This window comes from Equus quagga, chromosome 3 (assembly GCF_021613505.1).
Source record: "Equus quagga isolate Etosha38 chromosome 3, UCLA_HA_Equagga_1.0, whole genome shotgun sequence".
Lineage (NCBI taxonomy): Eukaryota > Metazoa > Chordata > Mammalia > Perissodactyla > Equidae > Equus > Equus quagga.
Window position 1 is genome coordinate 33,337,606 of NC_060269.1, and position 18,463 is coordinate 33,356,068.

Here is an 18,463-nt window from a genome sequence, read left to right on the forward strand (position 1 = left end):
TACAGCAAAGTTGCAGGATACAAAAGCAACTTACAGAAATCAGTTGCATTTCTGTACACTAATAACTAGCAGAAGGAGAAGTTAAAAATACAATCCAATTTATAAGCACAACAAAAAGAATAAAATACCTAGGAATACAGTTAACCAAGGTGAAAGACCTATACACTGAAAACTATAAGAAATTATAGAAAGAAATTGAAGACGACATAAAGAAATGGAAAGATATCCCATGCACATGATTGGAAAGAATAAACATAGTTAAAATGTCCATATTACTTGAAGCAATCCTCAGATTCAATGCAATCTCAATCAGAATCCCAATGACATTCTTCATGGAAACAGAAAAAGAATCCTAAAACTTATACGGAACAACAAAAGACCTCAAATAGCCAAAGCAATCCTAAGGAAAAAAAGAACAAAGCTGAAGGTATCATACTCCCTGACTTCAAAATATACTATAAAGCTATAGTAATCAAACCAGCATAGTACTGGCACAAAAACAGACACAGAGATCAATGGAATAGAATTGAAAGCCCAGAAATAAAACCACATATCTATGGATAGCTAATCTTTGACAAAGGAGCCAAGAACATACAATGGTGAAAGGAAAGTCTCTTCAGTAAATGGTGTTGGGAAAACTGAACAGCCACGTGCAAAAGAATAAATGTAGACTATTATCTTATGCCATACACAAAAATTAACCCAAAATGGATTAACGAGTTGAATGTAAGACCGGAAACCATAAAAATCCTAGAAGAAAATACAAGCAGTACAGTCTTTGACATTGGTCTTAGCAGCATCTTTTTGAATGCCATGTCTACTCAAACAAGGGAAACAAAAGAAATAATAATAAAAAACGGGACTACATCACACTAAAAAGCTTCTGCAAGGCAAAGGAAACCATGAATAAAACGAAAAGCAACCCGTCAACTGGGAGAAAATATTTGCAAATTATACATCCAACAAGGGGTTAATTTCCAAAATATATAAAGAACTCATACAATTCAACAACAAAAAAACAAACAACCCAATCAAAAAATGGGCAGAGGATGTGAACAGACATTTTACCAAAGAAGATTTACTTATGGCCAACAGGCACATGAAAAGATGTTCAACATCACTAATTATTAGGGAAACGAAAATCAAAACTACAATGAGATATCACCTTACACCTATCACAATGGCCATAATTACTAAGACAAAAAATAACAAATGTTGGTGAGGATGTGGAGAAAAGGGAACCCTCATACTCTGCTGGTGGGAATGCAAACTAGCACAGCCACTATGGAAAACAGTATGGAAATTTCTCAAAATATTAAGAATAGAAGTACCATATGATCCAGCTATCCCACTAATGCGTATTTATCCAAAGAACTTGAAATCAACAATTCAAAGAAATTCATGCACCCCTATGTTCACTGCAGCATTATTCACAACAGCCAAGACATGGAAGCAACGCAAGCGCCCAGCAGCTGATGAATGGATAAAGAAGATGTAGTATATATATATACGTGTATATATATATACATACACCATATACATACAATGGAATACTACTCAGCCATAAAAAAAGACAAAATCGTCCCATTTGCAACAACATGGATGGACCTTGAGGGCATGATGTTAAACAAAATAAGCAAGACAGAGAAAGACAAACACTGCATGATTTCACTTATACGTGGAAGATAAACAAACACATGGATAAAGAGAACAGATCAGTGGTTACCAGAGGGGAAGTGGCGGGTAGGCAAAAGGGGTAAAGGGACACACATGTATGGTGACAGACAAAAACTAGACTATTGGTGGTGAGCATGATGCAGTCTATACAGAAACTGGTATACAATAATGTACATCAGAAATTACACAATGTTATAAACCATTAAGACCTCAATAAAAAAATTGAAAAAAAAAAAAAGTAATAGTTGACTTGAGGGGACTCCCACTGGCCAAATCTGGAACAATTTGAACATTGACACAAATAATGATAATAACAGATTTTAAGCCATTGAGTAAAACAGGAAACTCCAAGTTCATACTGATCTTAATAATTTTGAATAACATGAAAGTAACTTTCCAGCCAAAGCTTGGCAGAGACCACCTTAATCATGTGATAGAAGTATAAACATCATCAGTAATGGGACAAAATCAAAATCATGTACCACTCTTGATAGGATGCAGTGAAAAAAGGATATAGCATCACTTCTGTGCTATTTTTCTCAAAGATCTATGACCTGAAGAAAGACTGAAGAAACTCAAATTAAGGGACATTCTTTAAAATAATGGGCCTATAATCTGCGAAAGTGCCAAGATTATGACAGTCAAGGAAAGAGTGAAGAAATGGTCCAGATTAAAGGAGGGTAAAGAGAAGTGACAACTAAATTCAACCTGTGATTCAACTTTATTGGAACAATTAGTAGAATTGAACGAGGTTGTAGAATTAAACGATAATAATGTACCAATGTTAATTTCCTAAGGATGTATTGTGGTTACGTAGGAGAATGTCCTTGTTTATAAGGATGACATACAAAAGTATTCTGGAGAGATGAAACATCATATTGGCAACTTATTCTGAAATGATTCAGAAAAAAGTTGTACTTTACTTGAAACTTTCCTGTAAGTATGAGATTATTTTAAAATTCTTAATGAATTCCCTTTTTTAAAAACACTTGTTTAAAAATGTGTTCCTCAAGACACAGGGATGGTTCAACATCCGCAAGTCAATCAACGTGATTCACTAGATTAAGAAAATGAGAAACAAAAACCACGTGATCATCTCAATAGATGCAGAGAAAGCATTTGACAAGATCCAACATCAATTTATGATAAAAACCCTCAATAAAATAGGTATAGAAGGAAAGTACCTCAACATAATAAAGGCCATACATGACAAACCCACAGCCAACATCATACTCAATGGACAAAAACTGAAAGCCATCCCTCTCAGCACACGAACAAGACAAGGGTGCCCACTTTCACCACTCTTATTTAACATAGTACTGGAGGTTTTGGCCAGAGCAATTCGGCAGGGAAAAGAAATAAAAGAAATCCAAATAGACAATGAAGAAATAAAACTCTCGCTGTCTGCAAACGACATGATCTTATATATAGAAAACCCCAAAGAATCCATTGGAAAACTGTTAGAAGTAATCAACAACTACAGCAAAGTTGCAGGGTATAAAATCAACATACATAAATCAGTAGCATTTCTATATGCTAACAATGAACTAACAGAAAAAGATCTCAAGAACTCAATCCCATTCATGATCACAACAAAAAGAATAAAATACCTTGGGATAAATTTAATCAAGGAAGTGAAAGATCTATACGACGAAAACTACAAGACCTTCTTGAAAGAAATCGACGACGACATAAAGAGATGGAAAGACATTCCATGCACATGGATTGGAAGAATAAACATAGTTAAAATGTCCATACTACCCAAAGCAATCTACAGATTCAACGCCATCCCAATCAGAATTCCAATGTCATTCTTTACAGAAATGGAACAAAGAATCCTAAAATTCATATGGGGCAACAAAAGACCCCGAATTGCTAAAGCAATCCTGAGAAAGAAGAACAAAGCTGGAGGCATCACAATCCCTGACTTCAAAACATACTACAAAGCTACAGTAATCAAAACAGCATGGTACTGGTACAAAAACAGATGCACAGATCAATGGAACAGAACTGAAAGCCCAGAAATAAAACCACACATCTATGGACAGCTAATCTTTGACAAAGGAGCTGAGGGCCTACAATGGAGGAAAGGAAGTCTCTTCAACAAATGGTGTTGGGAAAACTGGACAGCCACATGTAAAAGAATGAAAATCAACCATTCTTTTTCACCATTTACTAAAATAAACTCAAAATGGGTCAAAGACCTAAAGATTAGGCCTGAAACAATAAGTCTTCTAGAAGAGAATATCGGTAGTACACTCTTTGACATCAGCTTCAAAAGAATCTTTTCAGACACCATAACCCCTCACATGAGGGAAACAATAGAAAGAATAAACAAATGGGACTTCATCAGACTAAAGAGCTTCTTCAAGGCAAGGGAAAACAGGATTGAAAGAAAAAAACGGCCCACTAATTGGGAAAAAATATTCACAAGTTATTTATCTGACAAAGGGTTAATCTCCATAATATACAAACAACTCACACAACTCAACAATAAAAAATCAAACAACCCAATTACAAAATGGGCAAGGGACATGAACAGACATTTCTCCAAAGAAGATATACGGATGGCCAATAGACACATGAAAAGATGCTCATCATCACTAATCATCAGGGAAATGCAAATCAAAACTACACTAAGATATCAATAAAATCTTTAAAAAAAAAAAAAAAGGGGCTGGCCCCGTGGCCGAGTGGTTAAGTTCGCGCGCTCTGCAGCAGGCGGCCCCGTGTTTCGTTGGTTCGGATCCTGGGCACGGACATGGCACTGCTCATCAGACCACACTGAGGCGGCGTCCCACGTGCCACAACTAGAAGAACCCACAACGAAGAATACACAACTATGTACCGGGGGGCTTTGGGGAGAAAAAGGAAAAAATAAAATCTTTAAAAAAAAAAAAAACTACACTAAGATATCACCTTATACCTGTTAGAATGGCAAAAATATCCAAAACCAAGAGTGACAAATGTTGGAGAGGCTGTGGAGAAAAGGGAACCCTCATACACTGTTGGTGGGAATGCAAACTGGTGCAGCCACTATGGAAAACATTATGGAGATTCCTCAAAAAGTTAAGAATAGAAATACCTTATGACTCAGCCATCCCACTACTGGGTATCTATCCTAAGAACCTGAAATCAGCAATTCCAAAAGTTCCATGCACCCCTATGTTCATCACAGCATTATTCACAATAGCCAAGTAATGGAACCAACCTAAGTGCCCAGCAACTGATGATTGGATAAAGAAGATGTGGTATATATATACAATGGAATACTACTCAGCCATAAAAAAGGACAAAGTCGTCCCATTCACAACAACATGGATAGACCTTGAGGGTATTATGTTGAGTGAAATAAGCCAGACAGAGAAAGACGAACTCTGTATGACTCCACTCATAGGTGGTAGTTAACATATGGACAAAGAGAACTGATCGGTGGTTGCCAGGGGAAAGGGGGGTGGGGGGAGGGCACTAGGGGTGAAGTGGCGTACCTACAACATGACTAACAATGATGTACAACTGTAATTTCACAAGGATGTTAACTTTCATAACCTTAATTAAAAAAAAAAAAGAACTGAAAAAAAAAAAATGTCTTCCTCAAAGTCCTGGGTTTCCCTAGTGAGGGCAGGGGCTGAGTTAAGTGGGGAGGGCCTTGAGTTTCTGACTGTTTTAATAAGAATAACTACATCTTTGCTGAGAAGCAGCTGAGTACTGACTAGAAACCATTTGTGAAGTCAAGCCTTCTAGATCAAATGCAGGCTCTATACCACAATGTATGATCTTAGTAAGTTATTTAATCTTTCTAAATTTTAGTTTCTTCATCCGTAAAATGAGAAAAATGATAGTACCTACATCTTACAAAACTGTTTTGAGGATTATTAAGAAATGATATATATTAATAACTATTAAATATTAAATTTAAACTCTTAAAGAGATAATACAGTACCTAACGCTTAATAAGTGCTCAATAAATGTGACCTATTTTTACTATTATTTGTTCAGTACATTGGCCTTCTGTATAAAATTGTATTTGCTAAAAAAACCCTGCTATTCCAATATAATACAATTGAATTAGGACACTCATTATACAACTTTTAAGTGATAGCCTCTGTTGTCACAGAGAAGAAATTTATCCTAGGCTACACAGCATAATGCTTAAAAGCACAGGCTCTCAGGTCAGAGTGCTTATGTTCAAATTGCAATTCTGCCACTCACTTGCTGTGTGTAATCCTCTGCTTCTGAGACTACAATATAAGGATAAAAATAGCTGTAACGGTTAAATGAAATAAATGGGTAAGGTATTTAGCAAAGCATCTGGTATTTTAAGTCTTTAAAAAAAAAAACAGCTGCTATTTTTATTTCTGGTGCCTACATACTTAAGATTCTAAGACAGGAGTTGGCATACTACAGCCCACTGGCTGAACCCTGCCCACCACCTACTTTTGTAAGATAAAAGTTAATTAGAACAGCTAAATGCAGTCATTACGCATTGCCTACGCGTGCTTTTATGCTATGACGGCATAGCTACGTAGTCGCAAGAGAGACCAGATAGTTCATAAGACCTAAAATGTTTACTATTTGGCTTTTTCACGAGAAATTTGTTGATTTCTACCCTAGGACAACAAAAACAAACTAAAAATACAATGCTATAGAATGTTAAAATAGATGATATAAATGGAGCAAAACAACTGAGTTAACTGGTTTCCACCTATGTCAATAAATTTAAAGCAGTTGACAAACATATGGCTGTTTTCCTTTCCCCCGAAAATGAATAAGCATTTTCAAACTGAAAACATCTTTAGAGGTTCTAAGTTAAAATATTTTTTTTCCAAATGGAATTACAAATTTGAGAACTTACGTGAACAGTCTATAGCTAAAGAACGTACTATCATCACTCCAAGTGTACTAAATGCAATACATTAAGGTATCACATTGGGTCATAAGCAAAGCATATTTTTCTGAAATAAATCACTGAGAAACATCTATGTAAAAGGAACTGTGTAAGGAATCATAAAGAATTCATAAAGGATAAGACAGTAAACTTAAAACATTTACAGTCTAGTTGAGCAGAAAAACAATCTCTAAGGCTGATAAAAAGCAGAATTAAGAGCATTTCACTATAATTTCCATACTCTTTAAATTTTATGTAAATAAAATAGATTTATTGATCCTCTTATAACCTACACAAATTGAAAAATTCAAAAATGTATTACCTGAATTGGATATTCACTAAATGAGGCTGGGAGCCATCTGATTGCCAATAAGTTTCTAGATTGTCATCTCGTAACTGATCCACACCAAATCCTAAAAACACCACAAGTGATGATAAATTCTCATGAAAAAGAAAGAGCTATATATTCAAAATATAAAATTACCATATATATTTGTCCAGAAAGAGCTATATACTCAAAATATAAAATTACTATATATATTTGTCCAGAAAGTCTGATATAAAAGATGGTCAGTACTATAAAACTTAAATTAACCAGGGGCCAGCCCCATAGCCAAGCGGTTAAGTTTGTGTGCTATATTTTGGCGGCCCAGGGTTTCCCTGGTTTGGATCCTGGGCACGGACCTAGCACCACTCATCAAGCCATGCTGAGGTGGCATCCCACATAGCATAGCCAGAAGGACCTACAACTAGAATATACAACTATGTACTGCGGGGCTTTGGAGAGAAGAAGAAGAAAAAAAAAAGATTGGCAACAGACGTTAGCTGAGGTGCCAATCTTTAAATTAATCAGAATTCTTCCATCCTCTTAATCAGACTTCAATTCTCAGAAGAAATATCACTTGCACACACTAAATCTTACATTAGGACCAAGTTTTCTTGGTTGTTGGCTTTAATCTTTGAAGAATATCTTCTAAATATACTCTAAAGTCAGTATGTATTTAAACCCAATTTCTTACAATTTCTAAAAATGAATGATCCCTATGTCCTGCAAAATCCTCAAAAATAAACCAGATGTATTAAGTTCAACATGCCATACTTATTTTGACAAGAAAAAGGACAACTTAGAAATACTTTCAAGTCATATACATTTTGAAACCAAGTGTTTCTCATTAACATCCTGATAAATCAAAAATTAAATTTACCCAGAATCCCATATCACCTAGCCATTCCAGATAACTGAAGTAAAACTATCCTGTATTGTTTTTTCCTGATTAAAACCATAATCATTCATACAAATTATAAATATAACTTAACAGTATAGATTTTTCAAAAAAATTTAAGGGAGAGATTTGATTTACACTTTATTTTCTGAGTAGTATATTCATTACAGATCAAATTCAAAAGCACAAAATGAGGGTGGTAAAAAGTCTCTATCCCTCCACCACCTAGTTCCCCTCTCCAAATATAATCAATGTTGTCAGTTTCTTACACACCCTTTCAGACACTAGACACATATACAAGCAAATACATACATATATATTCTTTCTTCCCCTCTACACAAATGATGGTGTACTATATATAGTTCTAGATTTTGCAGGTTTTTTCTTTTCACTTAACATGTGGAAGATTATTCCATATCAATAAATTAATAATAACACTAATATCACATTTACTATGTGCCAGTCACATTCTAAGCATTTTACATACATTAAACCATGTAATATTTATTAAGTCATATAATAGCTCAGTTAACCTAAATATCTTCCACATTTTTTAAAGATTATTCAGTATCCCATCGTCTGCAAATATCAGAATTATATAATCAAACCCCTATAGGACATTTAGGTTGTTTCCACTGTTTTCCTTTTACAAACAATATTGCAATAAACATCTACCTATCTATAATCCTTAAGCGCATGTTAGCATTTCTGGAGGACAGAGTTCTAGGAATAGAATCCTGGGTCATTTGAATCTTTCATTTGATAAATATTGCCAAATTCTCCGCCGAAATGCCTCTTCACCAATAATGTACAAGAACACCTATCCCTCTAATGTGGCTCGCAAAAATTGAGATGTTCTGAAATCTTTATACTAGATTTTGAAGACTTACTATTAAAAAATCAAATATCTATTTAATAAGTTTTTATATTGATTATATGTTGAAATCATATTTGGAACATAAAGAGGCAAATAAAATAAATTATTAAAATTAATTATACCTGTTTCTTTTTACTTTTTAAATATGGATACTAGATAACTTTAAATTACATATGTGGTGTACATTATAGTTCTATTGGACAGCACCGCTTTGTACTCATGATAAAATGCAATCACTCTTGTAAATATTTACTAACCTGACAGGTGAAAAGTTGTATTTCATATTTATTGATGATTTATATTTCTTCTTATAGAAAGTAACTATTCATACCCTCCTAAATTTTCATTGGACTTTCATCTTTTTATTGATTTATAACTCTTTCCTACAGTATTATGGATATTAACCCTTTGTCCATGTGATTCAAATACATTCTCGCCAGTCAGAGATTTGTATCTTAAATTTGCATATGCTGGGGGCTGGCCCCGTCGCTGAGTGGTTAAGTTCGAGCACTCTGCTGCAGGCAGCCCAGTGTTTCGTTGGTTCGAATCCTGGGTGCGGACATGGCACTGCTCATCAAACCACGTGGAGGCAGCGTCCCACATACCACAACTAGAAGGACTCACAACAAAGAATATACATCTATGTACCGGGGGGCTTTGGGGAGAAAAAGGAAAAAAATAAAATCTTTAAACAAAAAAAATTTGCATATGCTGCCTTTACTGTACACAGTAGCGAATAAGAGAGGTTTTCCCAGAGGAAATGATTTTTGCACTGAATTCTCAAGTAGCAGTAGGCGTTAGATAGGTAAAGAGGTACAAGGGCAAGGTTAAAGAGCATTTAGCAAAGAGAAAAACATGTAATGGCATGGATCAAGAAAAATGGCATCTAGAGGAAACAAAACTTTTTGGGGGGAGGGAAGATTAGCCCTGAGCTAACATCTGTTGCCAATCTTTCTCTTTTTGCTCGAGGAAGATCGTCGCTGAGCTAACATCTGTACCAAGCTTCCTCTATTTTGTATGTGGGATGCCACCATAGCACAGCTTGCTGAGCAATGTGCAGGGCCACGCCAGGGTTCCAGGTTCTGAACCCAAGGCCGCCAGAGCAGAGTGCGAGAACTTAACCTCTACGCCACCAGGCTGGCCCCCAAAGGTAGGTCCTTCTGGGAGGAAAGGCTACAAATTGGGGTGGAGCAGGAAATGAGTCAGAGAGGGATGAAAGGAGTCAGATCATACAGACTCTGGAGCACTAAGCTAAGGAGTATAAATTATCTTGAAAAATACACCAACCTACTGAAGAAATTTTAGCAGGTAAGTCATAGGAGCAAGAAATAATAAGATCAGGATCTTTAGATAGCTTGGTGTCAGGCAAAGAGAAAGTCATTGTAGTAATCCAAGTTGCAAGTGATCATGGTCTGAATTAAGATAGTGACAGAGGTAAATGTTTAAAAAATAGCTTTCTATTTCACCTAAGAAAAACTTCTTAAAATGTAAAAACTAGGCTCTCCATTACTCACTCTGTAACTCTGAGACCTGTGCTGTACAGCATGGTGGCCACTAGCCACATGTGGCTATTGAACTCTTGAAATATGGCTAATCCGAATTGAGATTTGCTCTAAGTGTAAAGCACACATTGGTTTTTAAAGACTAGTATGAAATGTAAAATAACTCATTAATAATAATAGTCTAGTTATATTGAATTAAAAACATTTTATCACAATTAATTTCACCCATTTCCTTATCTTTTTAATGTAGTTACTAGAAAAATTAAAATTATATGTGTGACTTGCATTATATTTCTATTGGACAGTGCTGCTTTAAACCATGCTTCTATTCTTTCTTTATGCAATACTGCTGGCTAATCTAGAATATTCAATTATGCAAGTTACAAGGTAAAAAGCTGTTTTGCTACCAATATGGAGTTTTAAGTTTTAAATCCCGTTATCTTTTTACTAGTTTGAGTTCCCTAACAGAAGATAACTAAATCACATGATTCTTACTTAAGAGCTCCACAGTTAAATGTTCTGTTGATTAAAAGGTTTTTTTAATTTATTTTATTTTAGCTATTTGGCTAGTTTTCTTTCTCTCTTTTTTTTTTTTCCTTTTTCTCCCCAAAGCCCCCCGGTACATAGTTGTATATTCTCAGTTGTGGGTCCTTCTAGTTGTGGCATGTGGGACGCCACCTCAGCATGGCTCCATGAGTGGTGCCATGTCCTCGCCCAGGATTTGAACTGGCGAAACACTGGGCCGCCTGCAGCGGAGCGTGCAAACTTAACCACTCGGCCACGGGGCCGGCCCCTCTTTCTCTTTTATTTCATAACTTTACATGTGTATAAGCTCAAAGGATTTCCTAAAATGGTGTTTGTTCTTAACAAGCAAAATAAATATTAAACAAAAAACCTGAATAACTTATCCAGAATAAGAAATGTCCTGTAACTCATGACTGATCATTTTAAATTTGTTTCTAAGATATTGCTTATGAAACTATAACAGTGCAACTAAGTAGGTGCAGTCTCTTCAAGAACTGAGTAGTCTAAATCTGTACCTCTGGAATATTAAGTATGATTACCAGTATTTACTTCCTCAATATGTCTCACAAATAGAACCTCTTACAAACACCCGTTTATGTACCAGTGCCATGTCTCATAGAGTAGACTTCTTTTCCAAAGCTTCCCACTCAGTATTATATGTGAATTCTTTTAGTCCAAACAGAAGCTGTGACAGATGTGTGATAAGTGCTTTGACAGGTATTATGATAATGTACACAAATAACATTGTTACCCAGAAAAAAACTTTTATATGTATAAGATGTACTGACTCTTAAGGTAGTGGTTCTCACAGTATGGTCCCTGGACCAGTAGCATCATTGTCACCTAGCAACTTGTTAGGAATTCTAGACCTACTACATCAGAAACTTTAAAATTAACCCCTTTGAGAGTCTGTATTTTAACAAATCCTGCAGGTGATTCCGATGCATGCTAAAATTTTAGAACTATTACTCTAAGGTAAGGTTTCTCAACCTTGGCACTACCGATAGTTTGTGCTGGATAATTCTTCGTTGTGGGGGGTAATTTTCTACGTAGCTCACTGGCTACTTCTCCATAGTGCACTTTGTTGAATCCTATCCCTGCTGTTCTGTCAGATCCTTACATCTCGAAGTGCCCTGAGGCTTTACTCTTTAAATACATTCTCTCCCTAGGACTCTATCCAGTCCCCAGGTTTAGAATATCATCAATATACTGATGACCCCCAAATCTATATCTCCAACCCAGAGCTTTCCCCAGAACTCTAAGCTTCTATAGTCAATTACCTACTAAGCACCTCACTAGAATGCTTATGGGCATCTCAAAACTAATGTATCTAAACCAAATTATTTACTTTTTGATCCAAAATCTATTTATTCCCCCCTCCCTCTTTCTAAATTCTGGAAATAACACTGAGTTATTCAGCCAGACACTTAGGAGTCATTCTTTTTTTTTTTTTTTTTAAATAATATGTCCCTTCTGCCCTTCCTTTTTCAGGTAACCATTGATCTGTGTTCTGTTGCTATCTATTAGTTTGTATTTTCTACAACTTTCTATAAATCGAATCCTACAATGTGTACTCTCTTTTTGTTTGGCTTCTTTTTTTTTTAAATTTATTTATTTTTTTATTTTATTGAGTTAATGATAGGTTACAATCTTGTGAAATTTCAGTTGTACATTAATGGTTTGTCATTCGTGTTGTAGGTGCACCACGTCACCCTTTGTGCCCACGCCCTACCCCACCTTTCCTCTGGTATCCACTAAACTGTTCTCTTAGTCCACATTTTTAAATTCCTCATATGAGTGGAGTCATACAAAGATTATCCTTCTCTCGCTGGCTTATTTCACTTAACATAATTCCCTCAAGGTCCATCCGTGTTATTGCAAATGGAATGATTTTGTTCTGTTTTGCAGCTGAGTAGTATTCCATTGTATATATGTACCACATCTTCTTTATCCATTCATCTGTTGATGGGCACTTAGGTTGCTTCCACGTCTTGGCTATTGTAAACAGTGCTGCAATAAACATTGGGGTGCATAGGACTTTTGGGATTGCTGACTTCAAGCTCCTTGGATAAATACCCAGTAGTGGGATGGCTGGATCGTATGGTAGTTCTATTTTTAATTTTTTGAGGAATCACTGCTCATCAAACCACGCTGAGGCAGCGTCCCACATACCACAACTAGAAGAACCCACAACGAAGAATATACAACTATGTCCCGGGGGGCTTTGGGGAGAAAAAGGAAATAATAAAATCTTTGAAAAAAAAAAAAAAAGAATATTAGAAACTTCTGAAGCAGTCTAGCATATAGAAAGCTGGAAAAAGGCATCACCCCCATTCAAACAACAAGAAAAGTCTACACAAACTACAAACTCATAATTTTGCTGAAAACATGAGAGCTTTTAACCATGCAGCAACCAAACAGCCTGAAATCCAAGAAGAGGCAGCTCCTACCCTCAGGAGAAAAAAACATCGACAGCCTGTCCTAACTGTAGGTGAACATGGGAGGAAGGAAGAGCAACCAAATAAACACATAAGAAGAAATCAGGTGGAACTTTAACAAACTGCTAGAGGCCAAGTGTGGGCTAGCATAAAACTATAGCAGCCCTAGGAGTCCCAAATACAAGGTAAACTCATGTTGACTCTCAGACTCTTCTCCAAGGGCCCTCACTGTACACACAAGAGAAAGATTTGGGGGAGAGCAGGAGACTGGAAAGCCTACTTCAGTGGTTCATGCATGGAAGAGGGGACTGAGTGCCACTGCAGGAAATGCAAAAAGCCCTACTCTCCTTCCCAAACCCTTCTCTCCTACAAAACAAAGGACTTAAGCTGCTGAGGGAGGAGCATCAAATCTGCTGACCCCAGGACACAGATACAGACCCATGCTTGCTGGGAAAAGAGTAAAAGAAAAAACCCTCTACACCTGGGAGAGAGGCAGGAAACAGTCCTTCGTCTGGGAGTGGGATAGAAAAGTCTCTCCCACAAAAGACCAGCGACAGATAGAAGGCAGAGTTTCACTAACATAGGTAGGAGGGACCAAAATGATAAGAATGCCCCACCCTGAAAGCTAGGCACACAAGGGCTGTCTAAGATTGAAGCTAGACAAGGAAAACAGAGAACAAGCCCTGCCTCTCATCCCCGGCACTGAGTATTACGAAGGCATAGCATTCTACTGCTGGAGGCAGGGCAAGAGCATGGAGAGAGACACCTCTGACACACAGGGGTACAGAGACAGCTGAAAACTGAGAGTGGAGGAGGAACACTAAGATAATTCCTCTGGCACAACAGCCTCCACCATAAGCACTGAGCATCTTTAGAGGAATTTGAAGTCTATGAGGTACTGAAGGTAGCCATAGCAAAAAAAAAGAAAAAAACCCAAACCCAGCTGAATTCCTAACTAATTCAATCCCCACTATAAAGGACTAACAGTAGAAAAGAGGTATCCATTTCAATGTATAAATACCATCTCTCTCAGTATCTACTAATCTACATGTGATATTCGGCATTCAATAAAAAACTGATACACAAGCAAGAAAAACAAATATTATCAAAAGACAAAGCAATCAACAGAAATACATTCAGAGGCAACCCAGACGTTGGAACTATCAGACAGGGACTTTAAATAACTATGATTAATATGTTAAGAAATCTAGAGGAAAAGGTAGATAAAATGCAGGAACAGACAGGGAATTTCAACAGATGAAAACTCCTTTAAGAGTCAAATGGAAAAGCTATAAATAAAAAACACCATTCAGAGCTGAAAGATTCCTTAGACAGAATCATCAAGAGACTCAAAAAAGCCAAAGAAAGAAGGAGTAGACTTGAAGCCAGGCCAATAAAATAACATAAAGCAAACGCAAAGAGAAAAAAAGAGTGAAAAAAAAAATAGAGCACCTAAAAGCTACGAGACAACACCAAATGGTCTAGCAAAATCAAATAGTCTAGCATATGTATAATTGGATTCCCAGAATGACAACACAGAAGGAATGGGGCAAAAGAAATACTTGGAAATGATGGCCATGAATTTTCATAAAATATTGCAAGACATCAAACCAGAAGATTCAAGAATCTCAGTGAATCTCAAGCAGGATTAAACACACACACACAAACATATTGCATGTCATAGTCAGATTGCTGAAAATCAAAGATAAAATCTTAAAGACAGCCAGGGAAAAAAGTCACATTAGCTAGAGCAGACTTCTCTTCAGACACTATGCAAGCCAGAAGATAATGGAATGACATCTTTACAGAAGGAAAAGGAAAAACCAACCAACCTAGAATTCCACACAGAAAAAATATACCATGACAATAAAAGCAAAATGAAAACTTTTTTCAACCAAACATTGCTAGGAGACCTGCAATACAAAAAAATGTTGAAGAAAGTTCTTCAGGCAGAAGGAATGTGATATCAGACAGAAACCTGGCTCTATTCAAAGAAATGAAAAGTTCTAAAAACTAAACTAAACATAGAAGGTATTTTTTTTAATTTTATTCATTCCAAAATATAACGAACCTTTTAAAACAAAAGTAGCAACAAAATATGCAAAAGTAAAACGTATGACAAAAATGGCATAAAGGATGGGAGAAAGAAATTGGAAGTATACTGTTGAAGGATTCATATACCATACCCATAGCGGTATAATATTACCTGAAGGTAAACTGTGATAATTAAAGATGTATATTGTAATCCTTAGGGCAACTGCTCAAAAATTTCAAAAAGGATATGTCAATAGTGGAGATGAAAAAAAATCATAAAAAATACTGAATTTATCCAAAAATAGGTAGAAGAGGGAATAAACATCAACAAGAAGAGAATAAAAAAGAAAACAAATTCCAAGACAGTAATTCTAAATCTAATTACATCAATAGATATATTAAGTGTAAATGGTCTAAACATTCCTAATTAAAAGATAAAGAATGTCAGATTAGATAAAAAAGCAAGACCCAATAATATGCTATCTATAAGAAATCCACTTCAAATGTAAAGAAATATATAGTTTAAAAGTAAAGGGAAGAACTTCTGGTTTCCAGTCTGACATGTAAAGAGCTTAGAAGATGTCATTCTCATCTTTACAACAACAACAAAAAACTGAACTAACTGAAAACCAGTAATTCTTCTTAGGTCCAACAGAGAATCGAGGTCACATCACAAACCACCACCCAGAAAACTGAAGAGACAGGTGAACACACAGAATCATACCTTAAAAGGAGCAGAAACTGCCACTGGAGTCAGCAACTGGTAGGAAAAACTTAAAGAGTAACTGACTAATTACTAATTGACTAATTGCTGGAGACTGAGTGCAGACTAGCTTGAGAGAGAAAAACTCCTGGAAGCCCAGCCTTAGAGAGAGCTCCACATTTTCATGAATTTTACCTCTCGGAGCCCCACCTACTCCAGCCTCCTCTAGCCTTCCTATCTCAACTTAGGGAAGAAGAAAAGGTGAGAAGCATTTATAAAGGTCACAACCATAGACACTGGCCCCCGAAAAGACTGAAATCTAGTCACAGGATTACAGAACACTTCTATTCCCACCATATCAACAGGGCTTCCATATAACATCAGGAGGTTACAATTGAAAGAATTTTAGCTTAGGCTCCGTTTAAGGAGTTTCTAGGGAAATCTAAAGATAATTGGGAGACAAAAACAAGGACACTAATGGAATTTTAGCCTCTGAATCTTAGCCCTTACCTACCAGACACAAAATCAGTAAGGATATGGTTGAATTGAATAGCACCATCAATCAGCTGGATCAAATTGACATTTATAGATTACTTCATCCAATAACAGCAGAATACACAAGCTTCTCAAGAATACACAATTCTTGGGGCCCGGCCCAGTGGCATAGTGGTTAAGTTCGTGCACTCCGCTTCAGCGGCCTGTGGTTCACCAGTTCGGATACCAGGTGCAAAACCATGCATCACTTATCAAGCCATGCTGTGGCAGGCATCCCACTTATAAAAAGGAGGAAGACGGGCACAGATGTTGGCTCAGGGCCAATCTTCCTCAGCAAAAAGAGGACGATTGAGGCAGATGTTAGCTCAGGGCTAATCTTCCTCAAAAAAAAAAAGAATACACAATTCTTCTCAAGCTTATGTGTAACATTCACCAAGATGGACCACCTTCTGTACCATAAAACATACATAAAAAAATACAAAAGAATAGAAATCATACAAAATATGCTCTCAGACCACAATAGAATTAAACTTGAAATCAGTAATAGAAAGATAACTGGAAAATCTCAAAATATGTGGAGATTAAATAACATATGAATCAAGAAAGAAGTATCAAAAGAAATTTTAAAATATTTGGGGGCCAGCCCCGGTGGCCTATTGGTTAAGTTTAGCCCATTCCACTTCAGCAGCCCAGCTTCTGTTCCGGAATGCAGACCTACACCAATCGTCTGTCAATGGCCATGCTGTCGTGGCAGCTTACATACAAAAAGAGGAAGATTGGCAACAGACATTAGCTCAGGGCTAATCTTCCTTAGCCAAAAAAAGAAAAAATATTTGAAATTGAATGAAAATGAAAATACAAATTATCAAAAATTGTAGATTGCAGCAAAAGCAGTGCTTAGAGAGAAATTCACAGCACTGAGTATATTAGAAAAGAAGAGAGATCTAAAATTAATAATCTAAGCTTTCACCTTAGAAAACTAGAAAAAGAAGAGCAAATTAAATCGAAAAGAAGCAATAATAATCAGAGCAGAAATCAATGAAACTGAAAACAGGAAACTAACAGAGAAAAAACACTGAAATCACAAGCTGGTTCTTTGAAAAGGTCAATAAAATCAATAAACCTCTACCTAGACTAACCAAGAAAACAAGAGAGAAGACACAAATCTAATATCAGAGATGAAAGAGGAGCCATCACTATTGATCCTATGGAAAATAAAAAGAACAACACAGGAGTATTATAAACAAGTCTATGCCCACAAATTTGATAACCTAAATAAATGGACCAATCCCTTGAAAGACACAATCTACCAAAACTCACATAAGGGGAAATAGATAATCTTAATAGGCCTATATCTATTATAGAAATTGAATCAAAAATTAATAACCTTCCAAAAGAAATCACCAGGCCTAGATGGTTTCACTAGCGACTTCTATCAAACATTTAAGGAAGAAATAATACCAATTCTCTACAATCTCTTCCAGAAAATAGAAACCGAGGGAATACTTCCTAACTCATGCTGTAAGAGCAGCATTACCCTAATACCAAAACCAGACAAAGACTTTGCAAGAAAGAAAACTTAAAGAACAATATCTCTCATGAACACAGGTGCAAAAATCCTCAAGAAAATATTAGCAAATAGAACCCATTTATTAAAAAGAATTATACACCACAATCAAGTGTGATTTATTCCAGGCATGCAAAACTGGTCCAACATTCTAAAAATCAATTAATGTAATCCATCACATCAACAGGCTAAAGGAAAAAAAGCATATGATTGTTATCAACAGATGCAGAGAAAGCATTTGACAAAATCTAATGCCCATTCAACATAAAATCTATTGGGAACGTCCTCAACTTTACGTATCTACAAAAAAACAACAGCTAACATCATACTTAATGGTGAGAAACTAGAAGCTTTCCCACTAAGATCAGGAATAAGACAAGAATGTCCCTTCTCATCACTCCTATGCAACACCATACTGGAAGTCCTAGCTAATGGAGTAAGAGAAGAAAAGGAAATTAAAAATACAGATTGGTTAAAAAAAATAAAAACAATAGAACCCAGCAATTCCACTCCTAAGTATTTATACAAGAAAAA

The 18,463-nt window shown here is 36.1% G+C and overlaps 1 protein-coding gene across 2 annotated transcripts in view; it reads right to left on the reverse strand.

Moving 5' to 3' along the window:
* Positions 1 to 18,463, reverse strand: part of ANAPC10 (anaphase promoting complex subunit 10) — an 83,044-nt gene that overhangs the window by 60,826 nt on the left and 3,755 nt on the right. For both annotated transcript variants that reach the window (XM_046655657.1, XM_046655658.1), the window contains exon 3: positions 6,888 to 6,978. In XM_046655657.1, the coding sequence (XP_046511613.1) occupies positions 6,888 to 6,978 (91 nt within the window). The remainder of the gene's footprint in view (positions 1 to 6,887; positions 6,979 to 18,463) is intronic.